Raw genomic sequence first — 22239 nt, 5'->3', positions numbered from 1 at the left:
CTTTCGCGTAGCATTGGGTTCTGTGTGGTGTCCTGCTGTGAATACATGCATAATGTAAAGTCAGTGTCGGAGGATTCTTGTAAAAGCCCAGAATGGTAGACTTTGGCAAAAAAAAAAAAAAAAAAAAAAAGATGTAACTTTGCCTTCTCCATCTGTTTAAGTTAACACAGGTAGACACACAGGTAACCGTTTATTACACTAGAAAAGTGCCGTTACCATGAATGTATAGTATATTAACTACATGTTTTCATATTGTGTGAAAGCATGTCCCAGCTCAAAGGTTGGAGACGCTCTGGTTCAGGTTATCCACTTGGCGCATGCGCAGTATTTGTCTACAACGGCCGGTGCGGAGGACAGTTGGTAAGCAGCGAGGGCATTAACGTTTTAATCAAAGTCAGCGTCACTTATTTAAATTTTTTATGCAAAGTAAGACTATTATTGTTCAACAGGATTTGTAACATGATAAGTGCTTTTCTTATGCTGTCAAAGAATCAGCAGTTTAGAGCCAACTGGCCAGAGAAATTTGCTAGCAAACGTTAGCTAGGGCCTCGTTGTTGATAACAAAAACCTCAGCACGAGTCATGCACATTTTGCCATCTGGCAGCCAAGCTAACGGTAATTTCTGTGCTGCTAAGAGGCTTTCTCGTCAATTTGCACGTTAACTGGCTTGTCGGGTCGCGATGCGTTGTAGGACGGCAACAAAACAAGACACTTTTTAAATATTATCAATCCAAGCCAGCACGCTAGCTTTCGTTAGCTGTCTTAAATTAGCATGACAAAAATGACGCTAGTAAGTCTGCTGTATTTTAACATTAGCCAAGGTAGCTAGCCACAACTAGCCTGCTGATAACGCTTGCTGTCGTTGCTGACGTTAGCTGAGATAGCTAGCTAGCCGGATCGCCGTTGTGCTTACCAAGGTTGCTGTGTCAGCAAGCACTAATCATCCTGTTATCGCTTTGAAAAGAGACAGAGCTCGACCCGCTGAGCAGAGACTCCCCCAGCCCGAGTGAGTCATGGCCCAGTTCGGGGGACAGAAGAACCCTCCGTGGGCTACTCAGTTCGCCGCCACAGCGGTGTCCCAGCCGGGCCACTCAGGACAGAGTCTTGACCTCAACAGCCTGCACTGTGAGTATTTAATGCTTTGAGAAGTTACAGAACTGGCACCTGAATAAATGCAGGGAATCATTTTTGTAACTGTAAGTCTGTTATAAATGTGACTAAGACGTACATTCCTCTTTTAGCATTTGTCATTGTTGACGTTATTGTCTGTTTTCAATTACTAAATGATCTGGGTTCAGTAGACTCCTGTTTTTAGTGACTCAGAGGAAATTGTTGGCTCACATGGTGGATTATTGGGGTTGAATGTGTCCTGTCAAAAGTCAGCACGTTGTTCCTTGCCTCAAAACATATCTCCTCCTCACCTTTGCAGTCTCTCTGTACTCCTCTGGTGTCTTTGTTCTCACCATTGATAGACCTGTCATCATGCTCTCTGCTCCATCTTGTTCCCCTCCAACCTTCTTTTTCTCTCAGTTAGTTTTTCACCACCTTTCTGACTCTGGTGGATTTTCCTCATTTCCACAGCTCTTGGCGTGCAGCAGCCATCTCTCCTGGGTGCATCTCCCTCTATGTATTCCCAACAGTCCGCCTTGGCTGCAGCCTCACTAAGCAACCAGTCTGCTGCCAATTACCAGCTCTCACAGCAGACTGCAGCCTTGCAGCAGCAAGCAGCGGCAGCTGCCGCTGCAGCACTGCAGCAGGTCAGTCACGGACACACAGTCCTAAGTATAGTCAGGAGTGCGCCCTTGTCACATGTAATATTGTTTGTCAAATCCCACACCTCATGCTCTACTTTATGCTTCTAGTCTCAGATCAATACAGCCCTCCAGCAGTATCAGCAGCAGCAGCAGCAACAACAACAGCAACAGCAGCAGCAACAGCAGCAGCAACAGCAGCAGCAACAACCTCCTCAGCAACCTCCTCAACAGCAGCTGTATAATGTACCTCATCAGGTGAAACACAGGCCCCTTTTGCACTAACACATTAACATGCACCTGCTAACATATTAGGTTTGCCCTTCTCACATTATCTTGTTAAATGTTTTTCTCACGGTTGTGCCTTAGTACAGGTCAGCTAAATGTTGTGGCGAACGAATGCTCTTTCTGCAGTGGTTTTTAAAGATGAAATATTGTGTTTTTGCATAAATACTGTAACACATGACAAGGACTTTTTTGGTACCCTCAGCAGTGTTTGATTCAATTTGATATTAGATGCTAACCACTGATAATTCGGCTGGTTGCCATAAGCCTATCATCCCTTTGAGGCAACAAGGTGCCTCAGTTAATGGAACATTTTAAAGTTATAATTGATTTCCTGTGTTGTTATTTACTGTAGCAGCTTCAGGTTTCAGGAAAATTATCTCAAACTTTTTATTGACAAGGCATCTTTTCTTGAAATGAATGCTTCAAACTTAATGGTGAAAATGTCTTTTGATAGTGCTGCTGATGTTTTTCCCATATTTGAGCAACCTCACAGCTCACAAGAATCTCTGTGTAGTTTAAATGGCTGACTGGTAAAACTGAAACACACATTCATACTTGGCTACAAGATCATGTTTACTGTCCTTATGTATTTAGATGCTCTGTACTTTTTGTTTGCTTTTGGTGTGACAGCATAGGTCCTTAAATTTAGATCCATGCCTTGGCTTTCAACAGATTGCAGTGGGTCAGCAAAGCAAGAAAACTTGGCATCTTTCCAGAGCTTCTGAAGTTCACAGAGTGCAAACCAGCATAAGTCAGCTTGTTGTACCCTATTTTAAATGTCCTAGGCGTTGATTCAGCCGCGCTGTGCAAAACATAAAAACCCACTCCACTCGTAAAATTTAGATTAATTTTAGACTCCGAAGTGCTGGAGTCTCTCCAACTTTTTTGTTGTGCTTTGGTGTTCCATGTTTTTGTTATTAGTAATTTGCCTTGACCATGTTAAAATGTTGTAATGGCAGTTTGACATGACTGCAATGTAATGACACTGTGGCTATGTGCATTAGGGGTGTAATGACACACCAGTGTGATACGGCACATTCATATAGAGCTCATAATTATGTTTCTAAAAAGGTAGAGAAGTAAAATTAAAACAATGTGCCAAATATAAATAAAATCCAATGTTTTTAACGTTTTCAGCATAGGATACAAAATGTTTTATGAAGTAAAAAGGTGTGTGTGTGTGTGTGTGTGTGTGTGTGTGTGTGTGTGTGTGTGTGTGTGTGTGTGTGTGTGTGTGTGTGTGTGTGTGAGTGATAACAAAGTAAGAATATCTGCCGTACAGTTATGAATTTTGATACTGTGTTGAATGCTAATATTTTTGTGCAACTGTCATCACTGAACACACTTTCAGGGGCTTTAGTGAATTGTCAGAAGGCACAATGTGTGGTGCTGAAATGTTGACAAGTTTCAGTCTAAGAAATATTAGACTTATTCATGGTATTTCCTTTTCTCTTCACAGCTCCCACAGCCACAGCAGGCTCTCATTTCTCAGGTAATGAGCAAAAATCCATTTTAATTTGTTACCTCTACTATTTGTCATTTTGAAGATTCTGGTTTCAACTTGCCATCTGCATTGAATTACTCAGTTCGAGGTGTCTCTCTCACACACACACATACACATGTGCTTGTGTATACAGTTTTCTCTAAGTTTAGATTTCAATTTTTAAAAATGTTTCCATGTCTCATTTGTTAATAATGGATGTGTGATGCTGTGTAAAAGCATATGTTGAATATGCACTATGAACAAAGAACTAGTAAGACCAATATAAAAGACTACCCAGTAGATGTTCCCCTGGTCATCTATGAGACAAGAAATATTAGCTCTTAAACTGCTAAATACACACCAATTTTCTTATCATTTTTCCAGTTGAGGAGTTACAGCACTATCAGATTGGGGTTAATGTGTTGGTCTTCATCACTTTATTTGTAGATTTCAGCATCCATCACAGTTTAAAGCAAACTGTATGCATACGTATATAAGAGAGGAAAATTCCAAGTCATCACTGTTTCCTTCATAAGCGCCTGGTTTCAGTTAGGATGCAGTGTTTCCATAACCAGCTGGATCAAAGCACTTTGACCTTTCTGATTCTCCCTGTCAATGCCTGGTTGTTACTGGCTGGTAGTGCTTAGTTTTGCTTTGTTTTAATCTGCAAAAAAATTTGAATTGGTTTGGTCTGTATTTTTTCGTTCTTTGCTTTGCCTGAATGAGGTTTATTGAGACTTAGAGGGAGCCCATGTACACTTTGAAGAGTCTACATTTCCCACTTTGACTTAATGAATGCACTAATTCATGCAGCCAAAGAGTGGATGGCTATTGCTATTCAAGGTCTGTTATTGTGTGTATCTATATCTGTGTACATATGATTGGAGCTAATAGGGAATCTAATCATTAGGAAAGAAGTAAATATGTTTTAAAATGTTAATTTTAAACCATGTTTCTTTACTCTGTTACCTCCCCTCAGCCTCCTGTGGCATTGCCTACCAGTCTGAGCCTCTCTAACCCACAGCAGACGGCTCAGATTACTGTGTCCTACCCAACGCCACGCTCCAGCCACCAACAGCAGACGCAGCCTCAGAAGCAGCGAGTCTTCACTGGTGTTGTCAACAAACTACATGATACATTTGGCTTTGTGGACGAAGATGTCTTCTTTCAGCTAAGGTGAAAGAGAGAGGATTCTTGGTCTCTCCGAGACTGTAGTGATTCCTGTGAAGCTGTTTTTTTTTTTTTTTTAAGGGATTATACATTAATTACATGTGGACTGTGCAGTTGCATGGCCCAGCCTTTTCACAGACTTAATCACTCAGATACAAACTCTGTGTCCCATAGTACCAGTATTATGTTGGGTTTAGATGTTATTGAATATTGAAATTGTGATACTGTGATATTATAATTGTGATATAAATTGTGATCGTGATAATGCTGTTGATTGCTGTTTTATAATGCACAAAGTGATTGTTTGTTTTACAGTAAATTCTCCAGTGAGACAAAATATAGATAAAGATTTAATTGCAAAGAAAGGGTTACTGTATGTTCAGTTCTAAACCATGGTTTACTGAGTAACCAAATCAGAACATTGTTTTTCTAATTTTGACTGCTCAGGTATAGCAACTAAAACTAAAACTACATAGAGTTAACCTCTTGTAAGGAAAAACAAAATATGAGAAAAGCCCTATCATTTATCATTCAGCAGGATGGAGATGATCTCTACAAAAGTTAGCATGCATCTCTGCCTTGTTAAAAAGTTTTTTTTTTTATATTTAGGCTTTAATTTAGTCTTTAAAATCTATTTACCTTTAATGATATGTTTATCTTAAGCAGAATTGTATTTTGGGCTCATTGATGTTTCTTATGTGTCATAAGTTTGCTCATATAAACAATGCATAGTAAGTGCTGCTACAACAGACAATGTAAGCAACCAAGTGATGTTGTGAATTTTCTGCACTGAATCATTTTGATCATTTCAAAGGACATGCACCTTTTTCAGTGAGAAAACTTTGATAAATCAAATGTCTGAATATGAATTTGTATCTTTTTAGTGCTGTGAAGGGGAAGACTCCTCAGGTGGGCGACAGGGTCCTAGTGGAAGCTGTGTACAACCCCAACATGCCCTTCAAGTGGAACGCCCAGCGCATCCAGACGTTACCTCAGCTAGCCAACCAGTCGGTGAGAACACTGCTTTGAAACAGCCAGAGGTCGCACTCAAGGTGCTCAAGAATGGGCAAAAAAATCAAGCATATAAAATACAATGCAAGGTTTTCTGCTATTATTTTTCCTTGTGACCTTTGACAAGAATTCTTCAAAAAAAAAAAAATCTTAGTGGCAACAGTGTCTCATCACCGCCTCTCATCTTCTGAAACTTCAGTCTGGTTACATTCTACTTTCTGTTTGTCAGCTTGTTTGAAGTAATTTCAGACTTCAGCCTTACTTGATTACAGAGTAAACAGTGGAGCAATTGCTGATTTGCTTCAGAGCCAGAAGCTACATGGTGCAGTTCACATTATAGTGTCTAGCTGGTTTTTGGATTTCCCCCAAGGGGGTTACATGGTGTTAACATTTAATGTGGGATGGGGCTGTTTTTACATTGGATTTTATCCCTGTGTTTGTGTGTGTGAGTGTGTGTGTGTGGGTGGGTGGGTGTGTGTGTGTGTGTGTGTTTGTAGCTGTCTGTCTTTATTGACTGTTGTGTTCTCAATCCCTCCTAGCATCAGCAGCAGCCTCAGCCTTTACCTCAAGCTTCCCCACAGCTGGGCAGCTTTTACAATGAGCCAGGGATGCAGCTGCGCTTCTCAGACATGCACTCCACTGCGGACAACAGACAAAATGTAACCCCCTTGCCCTGGCCCTTACACACCTTTTGGGTCCTACTATTTTTTTTTCAGTTTCTTTCTTAGTTTTTTGTCTTTGTTTCCCACTTATCTTCTCTCTTAACCTGCTTTTGGTGAACTCTAACCACAGTTACATCTATTCTTAATTGCAGTTTTTGCTCGTGCTTTTGGTTTGCTGATGTACACAATGTGGATAGGGGCAGTTTTTTTAATAGTAAGTTCAGAGCTTTATTTTAAGGAACAAATTTCTCTAAGTAATGTATTTTGTGGTAATTATTAGCTTTTTACCGTTAGTATTTTTTTAATCTGACAAATGAATGTTGCTTGCTGTCACTTTTCTTTCAGAGGTGTTTTTTGACTTTTGGCTTATTAATGTTGAAATAAGTAAATCTCTCTACAGGGGACATTGCAGATGACAGTGAATTCAGGAAAAGCTGCTATCCATAAGATTACTTGTTTTAACCAAATTTAAGGTGATGCCAGGAGCAAAGCTTGAACCAAGTGTTACTCTCCACTATCAAATATGGTACTTTTTAGGTACAGACTGATCCAATACTACTGAGCACTGAAAAAAAACTGGTTTGGTACCATAACGCTGACCCCCTACCTGCTCAATAATTTGAAGTCTGTTTACTTTCAGTTTGTGATTACCAAAGCTTCTGGTTACATGCAACTTAAAACAATGAGTGAACAAAACATTTCTGAAATGAAGAAATGCAATCAGTGTGACTCCAACTTAAACGCAGCCAGTGTTGGGCACTTCTTGGCTATATGGTGTTAACAGTTTGAATGGTGGCCAGACCTTGTATAACCATCTAGAGCGCCATAGTAGTTTACCTTCACACCAGCAGTTTCACTTAATTTAACAATATTGACAAATTTGAATGAGTTGGTAGTGCAATAATTTACATTTTGTAAGCAGGTCTCAGTGATTCATTAATTTATAGAATTGTACACTGGGTTTTTATTAAAAACAAGTCTAAATCTTTTCATATTGGCAAAATATAGAGTAGAGATAAGTATTGTTTGGTATTCATATAAAATGGCTTAGCAATGCTCAGCCCTCTTTAACAGAGCGATTTCTTGGGGAATGCATCTCCAACATACTCTTTAACTTATATCTTTAACCCTTACATTTTATGTTGGTAAACAATTTCTGCTAAATTTTCACTCAACACATTTTTGCAAATACCTTTTTAAATATTTGTTTGTTTGCCTCACAAACAGGTCAAAAACCGGATTGTTACTTTTGGCAGATTCCTTAGTTGAAGTCACTCTGTTGTGAGATAAGAGATGTGTCCCCATAGTGATACTCCTTTCTTTGCTGCATTGATGAATACTGGGTGGATACTTTGATTTGTCCTAAAGACATCTTTATTGTTTGGCACCAGGTATTCTTTGATTGGGACATCATATCGGGACACCTCTGATAAGACTACGTCTCATTCTTTAACTCAAGAATACATTCAAACCTTTTCCCAGCTTCTTTCTCTCAAGCAGCGAGTATTGCAGAGATTTTGTACAATTTAAAGTCATAGGTACACAGGGACCCACATTCTGTTTTGATATCTTTTTAGCATATCAAGGAAAAATGTGATTCACATCTGATATTATGGAGTCTTTGAGCGTGCACTTACCTTTCCTGTCTGTCTTTTTTCTTTTTCCCTCTTTCTCCAGAGTCAGCCTCAGGCTCCTAACTTGATGAAGCCAGCTCCCACCATGCTGCAGTCTCTGCCTCCCCCTACTACATTCAGTGTTCCAGCCCAAGGCCCCCCTCCCTCTCTCCTGCAGGCCCAGCTCTCTGCTGCCTCTTTGGCCCCACTGCTCCAGAACCCTCCCCAGCCCCTGTTGCCGCAGCCTCCGCCCAAAGGTGACAGACTTTAACATTGCAATTACTTTGCTTTTGCCTTAGTTTAGGTGTGAGACAGCCAGTAGTGTTTGTCCATTGGCATGCTTATAAAATCAAGTTTATGGTACAAATAGTTGAATGATAATTTTTTTATCCTCTTGTTTGTATGTAGATGTGTTTCCTGGAGGTTTGCTCCAGCCCCCAGTAAGAATGATGCCTCAGCCCCAGCCTGTCCGACGGATTGAACCCCCACCTCGCTTTCCCAGTCGCAACGATCGAGGCCCTGAGCTCATCCTCAGGACCAAAGAGGAACGTAGGTAAGAAGGCAGGTCTTCTGAGATCACCTGACAATATTTAGAGTGCACCAATATACGTTTCTGGATAAATATCCATCCCCTGCTAATAATCCACTGTTTTACGTAATCCCTTAGCCGGGAGAGAGACCGTGAGCGCAGGCGGTCAAGAGAGCGCTCGCCCACACGTAAACGTTCCAGAGACCGCTCCCCAAGGCGTGACCGCTCACCCCGGCGCCCTCGCAGGATGGTTCCCCGCTACACTGTCCAGTTCTCAAAGTTCAGCCTGGATGGGTGGGTGCATCCTCATTAGAGTTTAACAGGGTTCATTTCTGTTTGGCACAGACGTATTGGAGGTTATTATGATCTTGCTTGATCAAATATGTCTTTTATGTCACATTGAGGTGTTACTCTGAATTTTGTGTCTTTCAGCTCCAACTGTGACATGATGGAGCTGAGGAGGCGCTACCAGAGCCTCTACATCCCCAGTGACTTCTTTGATGCTGTCTTCACCTGGGTGGATGCTTTCCCATTGACACGACCTTTCCAGTTTGGAAACTACTGTAATTTTCACATCCTACACAAGGAAGTGGATCCTCTAGTCAAGAACACAGCTGTGCTGGACCCGCCTGATGCCAATCACACTTACAGTGCCAAGGTAAGATGATTGAAGATACATCACTGTTTCACTGCCTTCACTGCCTTCACATTCATTTTGCTGCAATGACCCACTTCTCCCCCAAATTTAAATACAGAGAAAATTCATTATCTGGCTTTATTCTTAATAATTGTGATAGTAATTATAGCTCAAGTTTCCATTTACCATGATATATTCATCTAAATAAAAGGCATAATGACTGGAACGGCTCCAAACCAAAATTGCTTGCAGATCTGCAGCAAACATGTAGTATTTAGCCTTTACTTTTGGTGATTGACACAATAATTAGTTAACATTGCCAGGATTTTCCCAAAGAAATATACCATTGGGTAGCTTTAGCTGGACCATGTTGATTTGGTTTCTGTCCTACATTTTTAGGTGATGCTGCTGGCAAACCCCAGTATAGAGGAGCTCTACCATAAGTCTTGTGCTCTGGCAGAGGACCCCCAAGAAGTCAGGGACTCCTTCCAGCACCCGGCAAGGCTCATTAAGGTACACTACACTCTGATCGTGCACACATTGTACACACCAGTAATAAGATTGAGGCACAGGGCTATGGCTTAGCTTTGGCCGGTGGAGCTTGCAATGATGTAATAATATTCCTATTCCATTGCTGAATACTCACTGTGTTGAAAAACACCAACTGATGTTGGCTCCCCTGTAAATCAATCACATATTTTTCCCTCTCTATGTTTCTTTTGGTTGTTGATCAGCAGAGATATTGCAAGGATTTGTTTCTGATTGTTTTTTTTTCTCTCCCTATCTCCTCTCCTTCTGCTTATTCTGTCTTCTCCCTTTATTTGTGCCCTCTTTCCCCATGTCTTTTTCCCATTTCCTTTGGGTTGGCCTGCCTCTCCTTCAGTTTCTGGTGGGAATGAGAGGTAAAGATGAGGCCATGGCCATTGGTGGTCACTGGTCTCCCTCTCTGGATGGAGCTGACCCAGAGAAAGACCCCTCAGTCCTTATAAAGACAGCCATACGCTGTTGCAAGGCACTCACAGGCATAGACCTGAGTCTGTGCACTCAGTGGTAAGTGCTGTTCGTCTCATCATCTCTTCTTATTTTTCGCTTCAATTGTCTTTCTGTTTAAACCTATTAATTCCTATTGTACTAAAAGCCCAAATCAAGAGTCTGCAGTGTGCGTCATGGTTTTACTACCTCAGCACTAAATCTCATCTTGGACATGTTGGATGGCTTTTTTGTTACATTTTTATTATATCAGTGATTATTGTTGTGTTTTTAATTTGCTACTTAAATTACATTTTGTTGCACAATGTTCCTTTTGGCCTTTGTGTGCTGTTGTCCTGTCTTTCTCTCTATGTTACTCTCTCTTTCTCTTCGTCTAAATACACATATATTTCAATGCACATGTGGTTGTGATGAAAGAATGAATGCATTGACTCTGTGGCTGGATGAGCAGTAGCCTGGACCAGAAGACACCACCATTACTTTGTTTGATTTCTCTGTGGTCTCTGTTAAATATCTTATATATTTAACTTGCTTTCACTGTGTCCTGTTGATACCGTGTCTCTTCTCACAACCTCTATACTGGGGTATGTAAGTGTAAGTGACCTGTAATTGGCTGATGGGGGTGGGTGTTGGGGGTAAGTAATGGGGATGAATTTTGGGTTTTGACTTATTCTATGTGATTGTCTGTCAACTTTCTCAAAATGGCTGCCGTAACCTGTGACAACTGTTGGAGAGCCGCAGACTGAGTCCATATGTTTATACTGTGTGTTGTGTGGGAGAAGGGTCACTGTAATGATGTGTGCTGTCATTCAGTGACCTTGGGGGTGGGAGTAGCTTTATGTAAGATCAGAAGGCTCGCCCTAGCAAGGCTTGCCTTTTTTTTCTTTGTCCTGACGAGAATGTTTCTTTCCAATGCGCCTTCTTCCTTTGCGACAGGTATCGTTTTGCAGAGATTCGCTATCATCGGCCGGAGGAGACACACAAGGGGCGGACAGTCCCTGCACATGTGGAGACAGTGGTTTTGTTTCTTCCGGATGTTTGGCATTGTCTTCCTACCCGCTCAGAGTGGGAGGGGCTGTCGCGGCGACTCCGGGAGCAGCTGGCTGAGAAGCTGTCGGCCGAGCGAAAGGAGGCGGATGGAGAACAGGCACTGAACCGCTAATCCCTCTCTTCTCATTTCCGATTCTCACAGGAAGGCACAGGAATTACAAAAAAACAAAGCCCAGATACACATTAAACACAAGGCACATGCCACCACTCACGCACACTGACAGACACGAACACAGGCAGATTATCGTACCACCAGAACCCCCCTAGGCTTCTTCTGTTTACTCCTCCACCTTTCCCCTTCTCCTCTGCTCCAATTCCTTCATCCCTTCATCAGCACCCCCACCTTCCCTCACATCCAGCAGACACATACAGTGGAAGGCGTGAGACTAGGTTGTATTGTAAAGACACCATCGCAACTGATAAAACAGCTTCCAGCTTCTTGAACTGCTCACAACTGGGTGCTAATCTGGGTCAAATCATCCACATCAATCCTAGCCTTAAGTGGTGCATTGTTATTAACAAAATATATCTTGTTTCCAATTGGGTTGCCTGCACAGGGGTTTAAGAAGGAGCTCATATGGCTTAATTTCCTAATGTGATTTTCAGTACCTTGCTGGAATCTGCAGAGTCAGTTGCATTTGCATAATGTGTTTGTTCTAGAAATGTGTATTTATTTTTTGTATGATCTTTCACATCAATTTGATATCGTCTGGCTTCGAAAAGAGAACTTCCCCCAAGTCCTGTTTCTTGTCTGTTCTTGTTGTTGGATTCTCTATTCTGATTTGGACTATATGTAGAACTTGGTTTTTGCAGGGCAGTTGGTTGGACAGAAGGACAGATGCCTCCTATGTGACATAGGCCTCTAAAACCCATAAATGGCAAGATCCAATACCCCAATCATAGACCATGCTAGGGCCACCCTATCCACACTCCGTTTGGAGACCAGCTTCAGTTCACCTGATGTACCTACACACCTTTTGGATACACCTGTCATTGATTTTTACCTTTTTTGTGTTCCACAGATTGATTGATTGGCCGCTGGGGGGGGCATTTCCACGGGTTTTTTATAAGAGCTAGAGAGCTTCCCTGTGTACCTTTCAATAGCAGTGGACTTAAACACAGTCGAGAGCTCACTAGGACAAGACTATGAAAGACAGATGTGACCATGCTTCTTGCACGGATCAACTTTGTTTTCACAAACTCATCCAGACGAAGAGTGGCTTGCTGATTGTTTGTTGTCCCCCCTCTCTCCTTCTCTCTGCCTGTCTCTATCTTAATAATTCCCTTTCCAGGAGGAAGAGGACAAGGATGATGACGAAACAAAGGAGGTTTCTACTCCTACTCACTGGGCTAAGCTAGATCCGAAGTCAATGAAGGTAAGGTTTTAGGAGTGGACCTCACTTCTCACAAGAGGTATTGATAAATTTACAGGGGTCCCAAGGTCATAGAAACCAGGAATAGTCGTGGAATTTTCAGTCTGTGCCTTCCATACTTTCATATTTTTTTTGAAATATCATGTTTACCCCCATTAGCTTTTTTCCCAGCCTGCCAAATGATGAACAGCAAGTATTATCATCATTTGGTAATTTATTTAATATGGTTGCCTGCCTTTGACTGAAATTAAAGATATTTTACTGAGAAATAAGAGCATTTTGAAAACACATTTTAGCATGCAAGTGAGAGTTGAAATCAAAACATTCACTAGTGCATTGTGGGAAGTTCAGTGAGTAATAACAGCTGAGTTGACAGGGTAAATGTATCTTCTATTAATCAAGAAAATTATCATTGTGGTCCCAAAGTCTTTGTAATTTACCTTTTAAGTCAAGGTCCAAGTAATTTGTTTTTAACTAGTGTAACATCACTCTGATCCTCTTTTTTTTCCCCTTTCCAGGTGAATGACCTGCGCAAGGAGCTGGATTGTCGCTCTCTGAGCTCGAAGGGGTTAAAGTCGCAGCTGATAGCTCGCCTCACTAAGCAGCTGAAGGTGGAGGAGCAGGTGGAGGAGGCCAAGGAGCCAGAGAAACCTGAGAGCAAAGTCAGTGAGGAGGAGGAGCCACCTCGCACAGAAGAAGATAGAGAGGTACAGAAGGCTTACTTACTCCAGTCAGCTTTTGAATGAAAATATTGAATGTTTATAAAAACTGATCTTCAACTCAGTCTTTCACAACAGTGTCAAGGTAGTATTAACATTATGGTCATCATGGCAATGCTACTGTCAGCGTGGTTATGAAAGAAGACAAAACAATGCAAGTCTCATTTAAAGTCAACTGTGACACTTCATTGGTTTTGCTTTTACGTTATCAAGTTTAAGGGTTATTTTAATAGTCATGAGGTTGTTGATCACTTTTTCACTTTACTCACATTAAGAATTAATTATCTAAAGAAGTCTACTTCCTATTGATCTGTTTGTCTCTGATAGGAGGAGGAGAGAAAGAGGCAGGAGGAGCTTGAGCGCCAGCGAAGAGAGAGGCGCTACATCCTCCCTGACGAGCCCACCATCCTTGTCCATCCCAACTGGGCAGCCAAGAATGGCAAGTTTGACTGCAGCGTCATGTCCTTGAGTGTGCTGCTGGACTACAGACTGGAGGACAACAAGGAGCACTCCTTTGAGGTGAGACATCTTGAGCACAGTGTTTGTTCTACGTGTCTTCATAATGAAGATGAAAGAAGTGCACTGTGCAGTTATTTGCTCTATTTTTGTATGAAACCAATACCATTGTATTCATGTTACCAATACTCTCTCCCCTTTGTCTAGGTTTCCCTCTTTGCTGAGCTGTTTAATGAAATGCTTCAAAGAGACTTTGGCTACCGCATCTATAAAGCTCTTGCTGCATTTCCTGCCAAGGATGAGAAAAAGGAAAAGGAGAAGAAGGCCAAGAAAGAGGCAGAAAAGAAGGAGGCTGACAAGCGGGAGATAAAGAAGGAGAAAGACGAGGAGAATGACGAACCAGTGGTAAAAAGAGCCAAAGAGGACGAGGAGAAGAAAAAGGCATGCCTAGACCCAGTTTTCTAGATTTACTGTCCTTTTTTACTCTAAGTTGTGTGTTTGCTTTCATGTCAGTGTATGATGTGTGTCCTTGACCAGGACGATGACAAGGCTCTGAAGAAGGAAGAGTCTCGTGATGACGAGGAGAACGAGGATGAGGGCAGCACAGCAAATGCTGAAGAATATGACCCCATGGAGGCTGAAGATGCAGATGATGACGACGACGATGGTACTTTTTTTTTTTTTTTTTAAACATCGTCTGAAAATGTATATAACATTTATTCTGGAATTTACCAGCAAATGAGTTGGCTGGTCATGAAAAACCAAACATGCTGAACATGTGATGGGGGATTCCACCGTGTCTGGTGCCTTGGGCAAGGGAGAATGTGGCTTTTTAATTGAAATGGTAAAAAAAAAAATGGATTTGAGATCATCAATAATCATTTCCCTCTGAGTAAGCATGAAATACATTCCACTGTTTGAAATTTGACTTTGTGTCACTGTCCAGCCCCTGGCTCTCTGCCTGACATCTGCCCTCTTAAACTTTTTATTGCTGTTTCTCAGATAAGGACGAAGATGACTCTAATGACAGAGAACGGAAAGATGACCGCAAGGATGACCGCAAATCATCGAAAGAGAGGTCCTCTAAAGACAAGGTTAGTTTTATTGTTGTGAACACACCTCACATAAACATTGACTTAAATGTGGAGTCTAAATGTGTTTCTGTCTTGTGCCAAAGGAGAAGGAGAAGAAGCAGATGGTCACATACAACAAGGAGCTGCTGATGGCATTTGTCTACTTTGACCAGAGCCACTGTGGCTACTTGATGGAGAGAGACCTGGAGGAGATCATGTACACACTTGGCTTGCACCTGTCTCGCGCTCAGGTACACTCCCAAACGTACTCACACTTTCTCTTACACACTCCATCTCTGTTGTTTTTATTCAAATGTTACTAGTTACATTTTCACTGCTAACACTGTAGATTTTGTTGTATTTAATTCAGTTGTGGATAGGGGATTTGAACATTTTCAGATGTTTTAGAAAGCGTTTTTGCTGTGTCATGTTTGTTCTTCTGCCATTCACTCTCTTACTTATTCACTGCCCCCTGATTGCACTGTCCTTTTCTCTGAAAATCAACCTAGAGCTCGGTAACACGTTGCTCTGAGACATCCTTTTTATGTTGATTTCATCTGTTTGCAGATAAAAAAGCTGTTGAACAAGCCGGTGGTCAGAGAGTCATGTTACTACCGTAAACTAACAGACAGGGGGAAAGACGAGCCTGTTCCTTCCTTCAGTGACACCCAGATAGACAACCTTTTAGGTGAGCTAGTACGGTGGCTTTTTATAGTTTAGCATGTTTCTCTCAACTTTTCAATGCTGCCTCAGTGTTCCAAAAAAGTGTATTAAAATTAATCAAGCATCATGATTGGCTCGCTGAATCTGTGATGAAATGGGATGTGAAACCTTCACACTCACAAAATAAGCTGACCACATACAGCCAGGCTCATATTCCTCTGTTTCACTTTCTGTCTCAGGTAACCGGGGACTCCTCCCTGCCCCAAAAGCTCGTGCTCAGTCAGAAGCCAGTGAGTCAGGAAATCTGATCGTGTACAATGGAGCCATGGTGGACATAGGCAGCATGATGCAGAAGCTGGACAAGAGTGAGAAAGCAAGAGAGGAGATCGAACAGAAGCTCATTGTGCAGGACGCCAAAATGGGTGCGATTTTGGATCATGCAGAGTACTCTGTTGGACTGTGTTAACCGCCTGATGTGCAAGCTACACTCTGTGTCAGTAGTCCACCAGGACAATGATCTGGCTCAATTTGAGCTTTGCTACAGAGACACCCAGTCTCACTTAATTTGGCAGTCTCTTCTGTGTGATTGCTGTTGCCAAGTGGACTGGCACATTGCTATCAACCCAGTGGTTAACTACCATAAATGCAAAATGTGTATAGAACAGGGTCCAGCAGTGTTGACTGATAATGCTGCATGGAAAGGAGAAACTAGTTTTCACTCTGTGCAGTCCTGTGCATGTGTGGCTTTGCAGTCTACAGCTAGTTAGTGAAACGTCTCAAAACATTTTGTTAACAGGCAAATATATAAGGGATAATCAACAAGTAGGTGTGTATTAAACGATGTAGAGGCAAAGAACCACCCAATGCCAAGGGCAGGGTGGTTGCCTCCACGAAGTGCCTTAAAACTGTTAAAGGCACACCTACTCATTGATTGTCCCACTTACACCAACAATATAAAGGAAAGAGGAGAAAACAAATAAAATATTGCATTGGTGTGGTTTTTCTTCCTGGTTTTCAGTTTTATCAAGTTGATAACACAGCTGTGCATGCTGCGTCCTTTCAGATGAAGATGCCAAGGTGATAGTGCAGCTGGAGCAGGCCAACAAGACCCTGTCCCAGGAGCTGGAGGAGGTGAAGAACACGCTCAGCCAAACAGAGGAGAGACTGAAGGCCACCGAGGAGCAGAAGATCAGCTATCACAATCAGCTTCACAAAACATCCAGCACCCTCACCACCACCGTCAAAGAACTGCTGGCAGTCCTAAAGAAGGTGGAGAGGGTTTCACCATTTAATGTTCTTTTTTCTTAACCATTAGATCAAATTTACTGATTGTTTTTCCTCCCCTCTAGGATCAAGAGTCAGAGGATCCTGCTAATACAGTCAGTGGCGATCACACACGGATGTCTCAAACGAATGGTGCCGATGAATGAGTGATACCTTTATATGAATCTAATCTGTGACATTTATGTTTAAAATCCTGTAAATATGCACTAAGCAAGTATAATTTTACTCCTTTTTATTTGGACCTACTGTTGTTTCCCAAGTACATGTATAGATTTATTCATGAGTTAGCTCCCTTGTGTTCATTTGACCTCAGTTTCTGTGTATAGATATGTTTCTAAGGAATTAGTTTTGTTACCTAGTCAGTGCCGCATTCTAGTTTTAACTATGACAAAGCATTGAAAACCTATTTTTCATAGTTTTTTTTTTTTTTTTTCATAATTTCAGTTGCTAACAACTATTTTGCCATTGCTTTACCCTGCCGTTAAGGCCGTTGAAATATGACATGTAGATATCTGCCAGTATGTGTGTGAGCTGTGCTTATCAGAGATTTTGTTTTTCTAATTAGCAATAATGATGCTATTTATGTGCAAGAGAATTCATGAAAAAAAAAAAAAAAAGTATATTTAAAAGAAATTAATTTTGGATGACAAAGGGTTGGGAAGGGGTTCCAGCTGATGTTGAGACAGAATTCCTTTGTAAACATGTTCCTCATCCCCATCTGCTGTTCACCCGACAACTGTGTTCAATAAACACATGAAGTTTGTTGTTCTTCTATTTGGCTTCTTTCACCGCCTTCGGTCTCTTTTAAAACATGGCTATGCATGATTCTTGTGATGAACCTCATCCTCTTGTGGACCTTTGCTGTTTGCACCTCTCGGCTACATCATGACTACTGCGCTGCCGGTCATGTGGTTCATATTTTACCGTTAAGAGCGTTTGTATTTTGTTGGAAAGGGAACCAAACAATAAGCTCAATGAATGTCTATGATGCTGAAGGAATCCTTGTTTTGCGAAGACGTGTTTTTTTTTTTGTTTTGGTTTTTTTTAAGTCCATCTCTGAGTTCTGTGCATTAGTTGTTTTGGGTTGTTCCGGAAAAGAATCGAAATTTAATCCAAATGTGCCCCAAAGCAGCCAGTTTTATTTTTCTATTGACAATGTACTCTATGGATGTCTTGTGCAAGATTAAAGTGGTTCATTTTAACACTAATAATGTGTCTTGCCTTTCATTACATAATTTATTTTCTGGTATTGCTAGTATTACTAGTACATTTTCATTTCACCATTACCTAAAAAAGCTGTCTATCACAGGAATAGAAAGTTTTCTTTGTTAACATATAAGATGTTTGTTAAGACTTACATTTTTTGTGGTTAAAATTAGTAGTTTTTTACATTTTGTGTTAGACCGCCTGGCTTTTTCAGCCAAAGGTGTCACTGCGAGGTCAGCATTTTGATTTCCAGCCCCAGTATACTCAGCTTGCTTGGCAGCTACATTCACAAGATGCCACAATACCTTTTTAAAAATTATTAAAACTGGAAAACATGCAACCTTCTAATTGTAATGCTACTTTTCACCACCATGGGGCAGCAGAGTTACAGGCAACCCAATTGGAAACAAGAGCCATGCTTTTCTGACTGGAGAAACCACTTGCTCACTCAAAGGGAGCTGCATCTGTTGGATACAGAAATGACCATTCTCTAGTTAGTGGCAAGAGGTAAAAATGTCAGTTGAGTCAGATGAAATATTTGCATTTGTGTGCTTTCTATTGTGCAATATGCAGTGGCACATAACCAACCAGAAGGCATAGATATAGGCACTCTACTATGAGGAAGAATACAATGAATCTAATATCAGAGACCAAGTCTTATCTCATGCCATTTATAAGAAATAGTATCCTTCTGGTTGGAGGAAAGCATTATGGGTGTGACAGTGGCAATTTGGACAAGGAATATTAATTATGTGCTTTATTGTCTTGGGTCAAACCTACTGCTGGCAGCAAACTAGGCAGAGGCCCTCCCTGTCATCCACTTGTAGATCATTTACCTTTGAAGCCATTGTTGCCCAAGACATCTCTTTGAAACATTTAAAGGTCTTTATGTCCTGGGGTGTTTGGAGTGTGCTTACCTCCCGTTGATGTAATGCTGGCAACTGGCTTTTGTTTCCTCTCTCACCACTCCCTTCAGACGCTCAGACACACAGACACACAATATGCTGGGAAGGGAAGTCCTCTTTCCTGCCACATGCTAAAAGGAATTAGTGGAATCAAAGCTGGACTTTAAATGGATATGGTGGCACCAATGAAGGAGGTTCTACTAGTCACGCCAAAATGCCCACCAGTTACCAAAATGAAATCATAAGTACCCACTCTGGGTCCCTTTGGGTAACTGAGCACTTTTGGGTACACTGGGGCACTTTGGGTGAGCTGTATGAGCATCTTGGTGTACTTCTGGGTACATTTGGGTAACAGCTTGAACATTTTTTGGCACACTGGAGTGATTAGGACCCCAAAAGGACATAGTTGATTTATTTAGGACATCTATACCACCTTAGTTGCCAACATTGTTTTTTCCCCAAATTTTCATCATCCTGTTCTCTCAGGTCAACAGTGACTTCCCACGATAGGTGCTGCAGCTGTGAACTGTTTTTGAGCTGGATCACCTCCTACCAAGAGTGGTTCTGTCCACATTGTGTCGAACTGGAAAAAATAGGAACCACTGACTTGGCAGGAAACACCTCTGTCCAGTTTTCAACAGATGACCTATGTCATTTCCTAGGGAACACTCAGCTGAACAATGGCTATCTATCACCCTGTGCTGTGGTTATGTGACTGCTTTTGTCCTCAAGTCCGGTTCTGAATGGGTGACATACAAACCTCATTTCCCCCCAAGGAATGAAAAGTACACATGCCTTTCAAATGCCAGCAACACAAGCTATGTGTTTGGGTGTACATGCATGTACACACACATATGTGCATGCTTATGCGTATGCATGCACATGTGATATGTGAAACTGGACCCGGCCGCAGAGAGCAGAGCAGGTAACCCCACTCCCATGCTGCAACAGAAGGCTTTTGTGGCCCTTCTCCACCCCCCCGCTTTAACCCCCTGCTATCAAAGAGCTTGGGTAACAGTTGCACTCACAGCCTCGTCTGTGGACAATCAGCCCATTTCAATGCAGGGTTGACGTTTTCAGGGGTGGGAGCAGACAAGGTTAGTTAAAAAGGGGGGGGGGTTTGGTTTGGTAGCCGATCACGTTGCCGTTTCCACCCCCCTTGATGTTCACTTTTCATGTAAATAAGTCCTCTGAAGTCCTGGGTGGGGTTATGAGGTTAGAAAGCATGTGCAGATGTGGTATGACATTACACTGGTCTCATTGTTGGTTTAAGATGGTCAAGTCTCTCGTATTCCTTTATTAATTAGCACAAAAAGCTGTGGCTGTGGCGCTATCATGCAATTCTTAGTTTATTGTATGCCACTAGATGTGTGCATGCTTGAATTCTCAGGTTGGATTTTATTTTTTTCCTTTCCCCTTTGTGCTCTTTGTTGCAATTTGCCTGGACTCTTGCAGCTTGATTTAAAAGGTCTGCAGAATCCACTTGGCCACTTTACCTCTGGAAGTGAGTCTGTTTTATCGTCATCTTTCAAAGTCATCCCTGTCTTGTTCTTCTCCCCTCCTCCTCCTTGTCACAAATTGTCAAACACTCAGCATTTGAGCAAATCACCTTAGCCATTATCTACTATGCTATGTGCATGTCAAAAGTTCAGAGTTAAAATTATCATGACAAAGCTTTGCTCCCCCGACGTCACACCGAGCCTCTGGAGCCCTGATGGTTGGGCTTTCCATAACCTGTCAAGAGTCGCCGTCTGTTTGCTTTCTGCTTTGTTTCTTGACACTCCTGCAAGAGAGGGTGACAAAATAGGACAGATATACAGATCTGGACCCTAATTTAGCCAACAGATGAATCATAAATCAATGATCTCTTCTGTGAGTCAGAAAAAGCCTGGGATCCAACTGAATCTATGGAAACTGACTGAACTCCAACTGAACCTCAGTCGTCTTTTGTCTTTTTTTGGCATTGTCTCAGTAGTGCAAATACAAAAAGTTTTTTTTCACCTCAGGGACAGTGTATGCTCCTCTCTACTCATCATTAACTGTCTGACTCTACTGTGCCGCAAAGAATTCAATTTCCTGGGTGATGAGCTGTAGTAAAGATAAGTCCTTCATATGAAACATGGCCCAGCCTCCTCTGAGGTGAATGATGTTTCTCTCTTGGCTTGTTTCCATCTTCCTTCACCCTCGACCCATCTCTTCTGAGTTTTGCCAGAAGACGTCTGCCCACCAAAGTCAAACAAACAAGGCCGACCGCCCTCTTAGGTCCTGTTTGATACTTCAGGTAATGGATACGTAAGAGGCCTCATTGAGTGGCTCTGTGCAGCCTCTCCTTGTCTCCCCAGCACCCTGGGCCCCGGCTGGAAGAGAGGGGCCCTGTTCAGCTGGAGGGGCCTGCTGCAGGAGCCCTGCTTCCTCGGGACCGGGACAGCAAAGTGGTGCAGTTGTTGAGGAAGCAATCCTCTCTCAGGGCCTTTCCCTGGGAATACTGGGTTACAGTGTGAGAAAGTTGCATGGTTGTTTTTGAAAACATGCCTCTGGGGTGTCTCCCGGTGGGAGTGCAGGAACGCCTTGCCTCTGTGCAGTCTGGACGACCCTCCCAAGAGCAGGAACACCAGAACATCAAGAGTTTGTTGCTACTAGTATCCTGAAAGTGCTGGTAGGAATTATAAGGCATTTTAGGGCTTGCAGTGTCAGGTGGCTGCATTTCTGGAGCCTCTCTCGCGCAACTGTACACCTCTTCACATCAATCTGAAGCAAGTTTCATATTTCGTCTCTTAACAATAGTTAAACAAAGCGAAGTATTCATCTTGGCTTAGCAGCTACACTTTGAGGGAAAAGCAGATTTGCCCTAATTGCCACTGCATGCTGCCCTGAAGGAAAGTATGTCACTCAATAAGATAATCATATAGTGGGAACCAAAGATTGCCAGCACCAGCTTGCAATTTGGAAAAACAAACATTTCCATGGTGAAATTGCATAGGTTTCGTTGACACAGTGCATGCAAACATACTAGGTCGAAACATCCATGAAGTAACAATGTGTGTGGTAAACACAGGAAACATTCCCATTCAGGCCAGCGGGCACAAATCCCAGTCATTCATAGTTCTGCATCTGTGATAGGAAACGCCGGGTGGTTTGTCTGATAACTCAGTGAGCTGGTCCAACTGTCTGTCTCAGCTGTGTGTTAGACGTAATTATGACATTTGAATACACACTTGATCTGTATTCTTATTCCTCTTCCGGTGAATATTGGCTTTTCTCATGACAACATATTTTGATAACTGGTTTTGTTCACACAGGAAGTGAGAGAAAGTAACAAACAGCTTTTTTTTTTTTTTTTTTTTTTTTTTTTTTGCACTGTTAAAGTGTAAATGAC

The 22239-nt window shown here is 41.9% G+C and overlaps 1 protein-coding gene across 4 annotated transcripts; it reads left to right on the top strand.

The window, feature by feature from the left end:
- The first annotated feature begins 310 nt into the window (after positions 1-310).
- Positions 311-17960, top strand: ccar1 (cell division cycle and apoptosis regulator 1). Of its 4 annotated transcripts, none has more exons than XM_030070949.1 (26): positions 311-360; positions 965-1125; positions 1582-1757; positions 1863-2009; positions 3499-3531; positions 4502-4698; positions 5577-5703; positions 6243-6362; positions 8043-8235; positions 8387-8531; positions 8646-8801; positions 8940-9165; positions 9544-9657; positions 10028-10194; positions 11071-11281; positions 12477-12560; positions 13076-13264; positions 13604-13795; positions 13940-14173; positions 14270-14399; positions 14735-14826; positions 14910-15056; positions 15373-15493; positions 15708-15890; positions 16532-16737; positions 16818-17960. In XM_030070949.1, the coding sequence occupies exons 2-26, from the start codon at positions 1014-1016 to the stop codon at positions 16896-16898; spliced, it is 3783 nt and encodes a 1260-aa protein (XP_029926809.1). In that variant the 5' UTR covers positions 311-360; positions 965-1013; the 3' UTR covers positions 16899-17960. The 4 variants fall into 4 exon arrangements, with proteins under 4 accessions (XP_029926809.1, XP_029926812.1, XP_029926810.1 ...); XM_030070950.1 differs by lacking the exon at positions 311-360 and adding an exon at positions 409-426; XM_030070951.1 differs by lacking the exon at positions 311-360 and adding an exon at positions 471-615.
- Positions 17961-22239: the final 4279 nt, after the last annotated feature.

Source organism: Myripristis murdjan, chromosome 15, assembly GCF_902150065.1.
Source record: "Myripristis murdjan chromosome 15, fMyrMur1.1, whole genome shotgun sequence".
In the NCBI taxonomy this organism is placed as follows: Eukaryota; Metazoa; Chordata; class Actinopteri; order Holocentriformes; family Holocentridae; genus Myripristis; species Myripristis murdjan.
The sequence above is the reverse complement of the archived record's forward strand: the minus strand, read 5'-3'. Positions and strand labels throughout refer to the sequence as shown.

Bases quoted from the DNA above. Each gene is read 5' to 3' on its own strand.
- ccar1 (XM_030070949.1), top strand. From the start codon at position 1,014: ATGGCCCAGTTCGGGGGACAGAAGAACCCTCCGTGGGCTACTCAGTTC. The intron at 4,699-5,576 runs GTGAAAGAGAGA...GTATCTTTTTAG, and splicing joins GATGTCTTCTTTCAGCTAAG to TGCTGTGAAGGGGAAGACTC. The intron at 9,166-9,543 runs GTAAGATGATTG...CTACATTTTTAG, and splicing joins ATCACACTTACAGTGCCAAG to GTGATGCTGCTGGCAAACCC.